The sequence below is a fragment of the Cyprinodon variegatus genome, unplaced genomic scaffold, assembly GCF_000732505.1.
Source record: "Cyprinodon variegatus isolate N-32 unplaced genomic scaffold, C_variegatus-1.0 Scaffold759, whole genome shotgun sequence".
Lineage (NCBI taxonomy): Eukaryota > Metazoa > Chordata > Actinopteri > Cyprinodontiformes > Cyprinodontidae > Cyprinodon > Cyprinodon variegatus.
In genome coordinates, this window is record NW_015151212.1 from 63,201 (window position 1) to 73,638 (window position 10,438).

Sequence of the window (10,438 nt, forward strand, 5' to 3'; positions counted from 1 at the left end):
GAATAAAATAATCGGCCGATTCATCGATTTTTAAAATAATCGTTAGTTGCAGCCCTACACTGTAGCTCACTGTACTGGTTTCCCTTCCTCCCCGTCACGTTTGATGAGCTTTAGGGTGAATATGCAGTTTTTAGTCTCTTACAAGAAAAAGTTTTTCCACCATTTGTTTATTTTGTTAACTATGAACTAACCCTCAAAAAAATCTAAATACAAGAAAGTCAAATAGGTGTATTTTCCCTTTTTTGAGCAGCTAGGTAAGACAATTTCCCAATAATTTCAAATTATTCATATTCAAAAATGTTATTATTTTAATTGCATAACATCCAAATGTCCTATTTTAAGCGCAGATCATGTTATTTATCTACAAAACTTAAGGAGACAAACACACATATAATAAATTAGTACTAATCTTTAGGTCAGTTTTAGCCGTGCAGAGAAAAAGAGTTCAATCTAAGACTAAACTGAGAATACGTTCCTTAAAATAGGTGTATTTACCCTTAAATTGATCAGGACCATAAAATAAGATATTATGCAGTTTAAATAATAATAATTTGGTTGATAAATCGGCTTATCACACTGGAAAACGATCTAGAAATAAGTAAAAATGTCTTAACTTAAGTGTTTTTCTCTTAATTTGAGTAGGCTAATGAGAAGGTTTGCCAATGGAATGAGTATTTTTACTCTTAAGATTAGATAATTAGATAATATGCACTTAAAATATAACAATGCAATTGTATTTTCTCATTTTAAATGTGAATTGTCTTGTTCTATTGGCAAAGTGTCTCTTTTACCTCCCCAATCTAAGAACAAATGCATTTATTTTAATAAAAAAAAAAAATGACTTATCTACATTTCAGTTTCAAGTTAGGTGAAACAGGTTTATTTCAAGAAAAACAAGCTTCTATTTTATTTTTTGCAGTGTTTCTATCATGGCTGTAAAATGTTCAATAAACAATTCTAGACTGGTGCTTCAAATCCAAACGAAATATATTCAGGTTTGTGGTTTTAAACTGAAAAGAAAATAGTTTTGCAAGACTCGGTATAAGCTGTCAATCCCTCCTCGGAGGAAACGCGGCTCATCTGTCTGAGTTGCTGGCGCCAGGCTTAAATTCCCCCCCCCCCTCAAACTAAACCTGCGTGGTGCCTGAACAGCTGCTCTGATCTCTGCTGAAGTTCATCTTTCAGGTAGATCAGCTTTAGTGTCTGGACTTGGTGCCTAACGTAGCTTAGTTTCCTCATTCATGCTCCAGATTTGGAGAAACGGAGATGAGCTTAGCTAATCTCAGATCCCGGACTTGTGCTTTCGTCTTCTCCCTTAATCCTAGAAGAATAGGTTGAAGGATTACTTTGAAGATGATCATATGACAAGATGATATTAGTGCTGTGAGGAAGCCACCCGTGAGTTTGGACCGTAAACTCTCCTGGTTCCTCTGCAGGTTCAACCATGAGCTGGTGTTTGGAGTGTCTGTAAAGAACCTTTCAAAGGCAGAGAGGCTGATATACGGCGACTCCCTCATGACGCACGCCATGATCCTCACTGCTGTAACGGACAAGGTAAACTCCCACAATCCTACGCTCCAGGAATGTGACAAACTCGTACGCGCAGCACCGACTAACCACAAGGGATACACACACATTGAGAATTTCCCGAGGTTTTACTGTTTGTTTACTCTGCTCTAATCTGCAGCAGTTTTATTTTTTTTTTCATAATTCTGTCAGTTTCCTCCGTTGTAAGCAACCCCAGCTGTCCGGTCACTCTCTCCCCTTCTCACTCATCTCCCCCTCTCTTCTGTCTCCCTCTCAGGATGAGAAAGGTTTTGAAAAATGGCGGGTGGAGAACTCCTGGGGCGATGACCGTGGAAACAAAGGTAAAAACCCAAAGTCTCAATCGATCCTCTGAAATGTGTTGGAAACGGAAACTCCTCCTTTCTCCAGAACGCGGCCCAGTAACGCAACTTTCCAGCAAAGTCGTCTGTTCCGATACCGACCCATGATGCTCCTGTTTATACGTATTCAATTAAAAACTGTTACAGCGCATTTGGGCTACTTTAAGTCATAAAAAACAAACCAACAGATGCACATTCTTCTTGTTTTTTGTACAGAAAGCATTTTATAAAGTCGGATCAGCTGCATTACGCAAGAGGCCACATGCGTTGAGCCGTAGCTGGATGATTGTTTAACGCTGCTTTGGAAATTGGATTTGGAAACGGGGAATGTAAATATCCGTGGTCTCTGATCAAAATCTGAATTTCAGACCACGGTTCAGGCGCAGACATGGAGGCTTAGAACAGCTTTGTTTTTCTAAACTCGTTTGTGATTTTGATGTTTCTTTTGTTCCGCTGCAATATTAGTGAGAGATCTTCAAGCAAAGAGGGAGAAGAAATTAAGAAAAAAAAGTAATGTCTTGTTTTTTTCTCATTAGAATCATCCAATTAGCTTTAGTATCAGACAAAAATAACCTTGGTAAATACAACAGAGCATTTGTTTTGCTTTTAGGTTTAATTTGTTAATATATATATTTTTTTTGTTTAAGCTGAGAGTCATGAAATATTTGTTATGAAAATAACATCAGCTTAAAAAATTGGAGCACGTCACAGATTAGTTAGGCTACGTTCACACTGCAGCCTGAAGTGACCCAATTCCGATTTTTTTGCCCATATGTGACCTGTATCTGATCTTTTTATGACAGTCTGAACGACACAGATCGGATTTTTTCAAATGCGACCCAGGCCACTTGGATATGTGGTCCTGAATCCGATACGTATCTGATCTTTTCAAATGCGACCTGTGTCTGTACGGCCAGGTCGCATTTATCCGACCTACACGTCATTGATACTTGACAAATGTTACTAAACGTTACTAATCTGCGTCCTACTAAGCGGAGGCGGGAAAAACTAACAACCATAGTGGAAGATAACACAGAGAGCAGTCAATGGAGAGAAAGTGAGGTTGCTGACTTAATTCATATTTGGAAAGATAGCTCGATTCAGACCAAACTCGAAGGGTCTTACCGGAACCTGGCTCTCTTTCTTTTTGATCTTCTTAAAAAGATTTCGTTCGTAATGTGCCTGCTCCTGTTGGAGAAGAACTTAAAGAACGCAATATACGCTGCGGTATTACGAGTCATGTTTACTTCCGCAAACACTGAGGACGCTTGCTACATGTGACGCCATCGCGTCCTCGAGTGCGCATGCGAGACACTTCGGTTTAACGCTTTCAGTTCACACAGTAGATCACATACAAGTCGCATATACTTGGAAGTGTGAACGGACACGCAAAAAAATCCGATTTCACAAAAAAATCGGAATTGAGCATTAAGGCCTGCAGTGTGAACGTAGCCTTAGACTGATAAAGATAATCAGGACTGGGATTACCGTAATTTCCGGACTATAAGCTGTGACTTTTTCCCCATTTTTCGACCATTTTTCAACCTTGCGGCTTATATAACAATGCGGCTTATCTATGGACTTTTACAGCTAACGGCCACTAGGGTAATACGGTACCTAAATCTATGGATTTTACCATCCACCATGCTGATGTCACATTTGCTTCAACACACAAGTAGCCATGCGCGCGGGAATGTGGACGTCCACCGGAAGCAGACTCCGAGAAAGACGGACATTGCGAGCGCAAGACAGTTTGTGTGACACCCTCATTATGAAAAACACACGTTGAAATGCGTATGATGCAGCTTTTAAGTTAAAGGCAGTCAATTTGGCAGTAAACGAAGGAAATAGAACCTCTGCACGTAACCTTGGAATCAACGAGTCAATGGTGAGGTGTTGGAGACGCCAGCAGGAAGAATTGTCTCAATTCAAATGTGTTGAAATGTTAATAAATAGGCGCTTCCCCAAACAGTTGCCTCTTTCCCGACAATCCTATCTGTGCACGAACCATATGGTAATTAAACATAAAAAACCTGCAGCTTATAGTCCGGTGCGGCTTGTATATGTACAAATCATGCAATTTAGCTTCTGTGGCTTATAGTCCGAAAATTACGGTAACTTAAAATAACTTTGTCAGTCAATCTCTCGTGTCATTATGGGAATTCATTTAAAGGTAAAGTCCGGTCAGGAAGGAAAAATCAATGGATCATTATCTGTACCTAAATGAATTTAGCGTTAATTGGTAAAAAAAATAAAAAGTAAAAATAATTTCCGTCACGACCACTGAGTCTGAGAGCGGCCATTTTTGCCCAAATATAGTAACCCCTCCCTCCTGCCATCTTCCAGCAGTGACGTCACGGTGCGGTAAGCCTAGCGCCATTCTCCCCGCTTTACAAGCTAAATCAATGGGAACTACTAGACACATCTGCAATCAACAACAATTATTGAAGATTTCCAGAGGACTTCACCATTGAAATTCACCAGAGCTATAGTGAAACTGACAATGTCCACGAGCATGGCAGCCGAACAAGACAATTTACATTTAAAATAAAAAAACAATGATTGTATATTATCTAATTATCTTATTTTAAGGTTGAAAATACTCATTTTGTCAAATCATTATATATCTACTCAAATCAAGGGTAAAAACCCTTAATTTAAGAATGTTTTACTTGTTTCTAGATTGTTTTTGCAGTGTGGCTGCTGAGAATTTCTAGTCAAATTAAGGAACAATTTAAACTGCAAAAACGGTCTAGAAATAAGTCAACATGTCTTAAATTAAGTGTATTTACCCTTAATTTGAGTAGAAAAATAAGATGATTTGTCAATGGAATGAGGATATTTACTCTTAGAATAAGATAATTAGATAATATGCACTTGAAATAAGACACTGCAATTGTTTTTTTTCTTATTTTAAATGTAAATTGTCTTGTTCCATTGGCAAGGTTTCACATTTACCTCCTCAATTCAAGGAAAAATGCACTTATTTTAAGAAAAAAAATGACTTATTGAGATTTAAGTTTTTTGCAGTGTTGCCAATGAACTGATATTATTGCACCACTTCAACAGTAAATGTATATTTTTGGGTTAAATCAGTTTTTGCAAAAGTAAGGTAAAAAGTTTTTTCCTTTAAATGTAAAAGCTAATGCTACTTTTAACTTTGTTTTATCAGTAATATTACATGCCGTGCTTTAATCTCTTTCTTTATCCTTTGATCCCCCGACCCCACGTGCGTCGAAGCTTCTTTATACATCAGTAATCACCTGTACCGTCTCGCGCTGACAGTCAGACAGCCGTGGCTTTTTTTTCCTTCGTTTTGTTTCAGTCTAGTTGCACAGAAACTTTTTTTTAAGTTAATCCTTCAGTGAAAACAAACCCTGATCCAGAGCTTTAAGTCAAAGCTGGATAGTAATTATAGTCCTCTGTCTCTAAGATATCTTTACGGTAATGTGTGCCTTACCGATGGCAATAAATCAACAAAAATGGAGCAAAAGCAGAACAAAAACAATTGACTATTCTTTAAATCACAGGAGGAGGAATAACGATAAATGAAACGGGTTGAACTCGGTTCTGTTAGTGTTCCAGCTATTTTTCATTATTATTCCAGCGGTTTCTTCATCTCCCACCGCTTCTTATCTCCATCTCTGGCCTCTAAAACTATGAAGTATATCAGGTTAGCCGTGCATGGATGGCTAACACACACATGTAAGTGTGTAGTATATTCAGTTCTGTACTTAATATTAGCTGGAGCCCAGAACTATGACTATGGGGAAAACATTTGAAGGCTCCCTGTTAAATCAGATTTCTATCATGCAGATCTTATCCATAAACCCAATAGAAGACAGCAGGAAAACGACTACCCCCCCCCCCTTGTCCAACTTGCAGCTAAAGAGAGTTATCTATCGAGGCTGTAGCTTATGGGAATAGGAGCTGACGTGGGGAAACTTGTTTTTTCTTGAGGAGAAAGAGAAGAAGCGTATAACTGGTTGGAAAATAAAAAGTTCAGGCCGAGGTTGAAGTAAAAACAAAAGCCTGTAGATTTGGTGGTGATTTAGGAACAATGGCAGAGAAGAAAAATCCCATTTATTTAGAGGTTCAGGGTGAGGAAGGAGAAGTTCCAGAGAGGGGAGCGTTTTCTAAAACCTAATGCCTCCCCTGAGGTCTCTGGATTTTCCTGCTGGCCCTGAAGGGGTCTCTCATGAGAGATTTAGATTTCTGTTCCTTCGTCTCAGATGCTATAACGGCTCCTCTCTCTCTCCACAACTCATTTTTACTCCGCTTTCAGACACATTATTGGCCGTTAGCGCCGTCGGGTTTTATTTTACAATTTAAAAACAACGTTTGGCCGAGTAGGGTCCAGCACATTTAATCATTTCTCCCATCGTAGCCTTTAAATTCTTTGACAGATAAAGAGGAAGTCTTAATTTCCTCCCAGTGCTGCTCTGTTGTTAAATAAACACTGGAAGAATGGTGAATTTTCATTAGTGTACCAGTATGTTCTCAGTCCATCACTGTTGTTCTCATCCAGTTATCTGTCCCTGCTCCTCAAATTAAAGGCCTATTTTCATTTCCTTTAAAATAGCACATGGAACTGTTGGCATTAAAGCCCCAACATTAGGAGCTTAGCACCACCTGCCTCATGCTGTGCAAGTCACCTTCATTTCCTCCAAGGCAGGCTGTAGCCAATGGGTGCGCGGCAGTGTTAATTTTGTCATTTAGACTAAGACTTAGTCAAATTTTAGTCAACACTGTACACTGGAAAAAATTGAAATCTAGATAAGTCATTTTTTCTTGAAATAAGTGCATTTGTTCTTGGATTGGGGAGATAAAAGAGACATTTTGCCAATGGAACAAGACAACTTCCACTTAAAATAAGAAAACACAATTGCATTGTCTTATTTCAAGTGCATATAATCCAATTATCTTATTTTAAGAGTATAAATACTCATTCCACTGGCATTCTATCTGATTTACCTACTCAAATTAAGGGTAAATACACTTAATTTAGGAAAGTTTAACTTATTTCTAGATTGTTTTTCTCGTGTAAATAATAGAACTTCTCCACACACAGCTTCTATTTTTCTCTATTTTATTTTTATAACACTGCGGAATAGAACTTTACACACTGATTCTCTTTTTAACATATATCACACTGTACGCAACCTCTGATTTTTGCTGTGGTGTCTGTGTGTCAGGTATCTAGTTGGGAGGAAGAAATTTAGACGATTACACTGCAAAAGCGATCTAGAAATATGTAAAAATTTCTTAAATTAAGTGTATTTATCCTTATTCTAAGTAGGTAAATGAGATGGTTTGCCAATGGAATGAGTATTTTTACTCTTAAAATAAGATAATTAGAGAATATGCACTTGAAATATGAGAATGCAATTGTGTTTTCTTATTTTAAGTGTAAATTGTCTTGATCCTTTGGCAAAATGTCTCTTTTACCTCCTCAATACAAGAGCAAATGCACTTATTTTAAGAAAAAATTACTTATCTAGATTTCGATTTTTCTCCAGTGTAATATCCAGCGTTTCAGTAGAACGTCTTTCTTCTATGACAGAGAGACGGACAGATACAGGCACAGGGAGGCACACGCACACATCCACATGCGTGTGCGCTCGCACGCACACACACGTTCCTTACCTTCTTCCATATGGCAGCATGTTGGCACCTCAGATGTCGCTTGAGATTCTTTATGTTCTTCTCTGCCATTTTGAAGCCGCAGACTCTTTGGTGGCGTCATTCCTCCGTTTTTGTCACGTTCCTCCATCAAACCGCACAGCGGTATCCGAGTGTGAGGGACCAAACTTAAATAAGGACAAAAGGTGTTCAAAATTTAAAAAGGTTCTTTCATTTAATTGTGTCAAAAATGGTCAACAAAGGCTCAAAAGCAATACAAAATAACTTAAATACAACATAACATGAATCAACTGAGGATCCAACTCAAACAAAAAAACTGACCTGCAAACAAAGAACTAAAGGCTGCTTAAAAAGGGAAGGAGTAACCCAAGTCTACCACATGAGGGCGGCACAACATAACAAAAGAACCAATAAATACAAAACTAAACATTCTCTGAAACAATAAGTGAGTATTTAAGTGACAAACTAATTGAAAACAACTTGAAGTCTCCCCCGTCAGTCTTTCAAAAATGGTACGCTCCAGGTTTCCTCCTCCAGCTGGTTTGCATCAGCAGCACCTCAAACAAAAGAACAAGTGAAAATAAACCATTCAGACAGACATTAACTAAAGTGTGCACACATTAGAAAATACATGTCTAAAAGAAATAACCAACTTAAATATAAATTCTAATATAAAGCAAGAAAAAGAATACTAACACGATGTTGTGGTGGGAGCTCCCAGATCAGCTTCTCTGATGGGTTGATGCGGCGCGTCGAGCAGCAAAACTTCTATTTTTCCGTCTCGAGCAGCAGCGCGTTTGCAGCGCGTAAGATGCTTAAACGATCCCGACGCACTGCTTCAGCTGTTTAGACGCTCTGCTCCTGCTGCTCAAAACGCGCTGCGGGACCTTTTGCTGCGCCTTGACGTGCGTCAACCATTGACTTTGCATGTAAACTCGCTGCGCCTGCTGCGTCCGGTGTGAACGCAGCATTATGGAATGTAGATGATTTTCAGTTTTTTTTCTTCCTTTAAAGCCTTTTAAAAGTTTTTGATATTAATTATATGTGCTTAACTGTGAGTGAAGAAAATATCCAGAAAATCTAATTTTTTTTTTTTTTGTAAGTGACTTGCATTTGAATTTAATGACTTAATATTTGGGGCAGAAAGTTTCCATCATAATCAGCTGATTTGAACACTATTGATAATCANCGGTTGGACTTTAAAAAGAGAAATATTGGATATAAACACAAATGAGTTGAAGCCCTTCGCCAATTGAGGAATGGACTGAACCCCTGCCAGAAGCAGATTTTTGACTATGAATTAAATTAGCATTAACTTGGTACTAAAGATGCTTCTCATGAGTTAAATAATTTGATTGCAGGACAGAAATGCAGGACAGCTGTTCTGCACTTCTACCGCATCAATCTGTCCTTTAGTCTGTCAGCTGAAAGGCAAATAACACCCAACGTTTCCACACACACCCCATGCCACCCAACATGTGGGTTCCAGGAAGCTCACAGAGGAATACCGCAGCGGGAACCAGGCAACGTGCCATACGAGACATGCGTACTTGGAAGAACGTCAATACGCAACACATGCAATCTTGGATGCGTTGTTTTGAACTGTGGCACATTCTTGCAGTCAGCCTGCAGCTTTGATGAGTGCGTTTGACAGCGAGCGTGTTTACTCAGCTCTCTGCACACGGGAAGAGACTTTCCTTCCTCCAGGAAGGTTGATGAATTCGGTTTTTAACAGGATTATGACTGTTCCCAGGCTTTATTTTCAATTCTAGTAAAGGTAAATTAGAAAAGCTAAGCAGCAGTTGGTCAAACATTTAAATTTGGTTTTTAGCTTTTGGTGTGAAGCTTTGATTCTAGGCTACTGAGGGCATGAACCCTGAAGGGGGAGGCATGAAGAGCACCTACGTACAACCTATTAAAAATCACTCACTGGTCTTATTACTGCTCAGAGGCGTCAATTAAGCATAAATGCTTATTAATAAAGTTTTTTTTTTTTTCAATACTTTTTACTTTTCTCACTCTATTTGAATATCCAGCTCAGAGGACGGCTTCCAACACAATGGGCAAAGGAGGGAAATTAACCTACTTTCTGCACATAGAACCATTTTTGTAAAGTTTTTACATAAGTAAAACGTAATAAATGTATTTTTTTATGTAGGTAAAGGAATTCAAGTTGGACTTTTTCCTCTTATGTCTTTTTTTGTTGTTTTACGCTGGAATCTGTGTTTTTACTAAATTAAAGAGTACTTATGACACTTCTGTTAATGTTACCCTAAATAGATTTTTATATTTAATTCTCTCAGAGGTATTGAATAAATAAAGCTGTAAATGTTTTATTTTTTTCTTTCTTTAGCAAAGAGTAAATGAATCTGTCTGCACAGGACCATGTTAAGACGGGTTGCATAACATTCCCATGATGCTGCGTACTCGTGCTAACTGAGCTGTGCTGTAATGAAAAGCTCATGAAAGAGATAATGGGTTAAATCGTCCATGCTAATGGGACAAACTCACAACTTTAGCGGTTTAAAAAAAAAAAGAGTTAACACTGCTGGTTTGTTTTGATCAAAAGTCATCTTAAGAAAATACAGCAATTATTGGCTTTTGTTTAGACTTTAGCTCCACCGCCATAACTGTTCAGACAGATCTCATACAAGCTTTTTATAGATGTTGTTTTTGGAACTTTAAATAAGGAAGAATGGGGAGGGAGCGGGAGGAAAACAAAAGAAAATCTTAAGGAATGCACAATTTAGATATTTAGATTCAATTGCATCCTCTGTGTTTTATAGTAACCTGTGATCACCAAGGGTGTGTTTGATTTCAGACGCTGCGTCCTCCAAAATAAGGAGGCCGGAAGAGTTCATAGATCCAGCCTTCTTTGGCTTTCTCCACCCGTGCGCTTTGTTGACTGG

The 10,438-nt window shown here is 38.4% G+C and overlaps 1 protein-coding gene across 1 annotated transcript in view; it reads left to right on the forward strand.

The window, feature by feature from the left end:
* The window catches only part of blmh (bleomycin hydrolase), a 43,294-nt gene that overhangs the window by 30,777 nt on the left and 2,079 nt on the right, over nucleotides 1-10,438 (forward strand). The window contains exons 7-8 of the mRNA XM_015395747.1: nucleotides 1,437-1,554; nucleotides 1,805-1,868. Of these exons, the coding sequence (XP_015251233.1) occupies nucleotides 1,437-1,554; nucleotides 1,805-1,868 (182 nt within the window). The remainder of the gene's footprint in view (nucleotides 1-1,436; nucleotides 1,555-1,804; nucleotides 1,869-10,438) is intronic.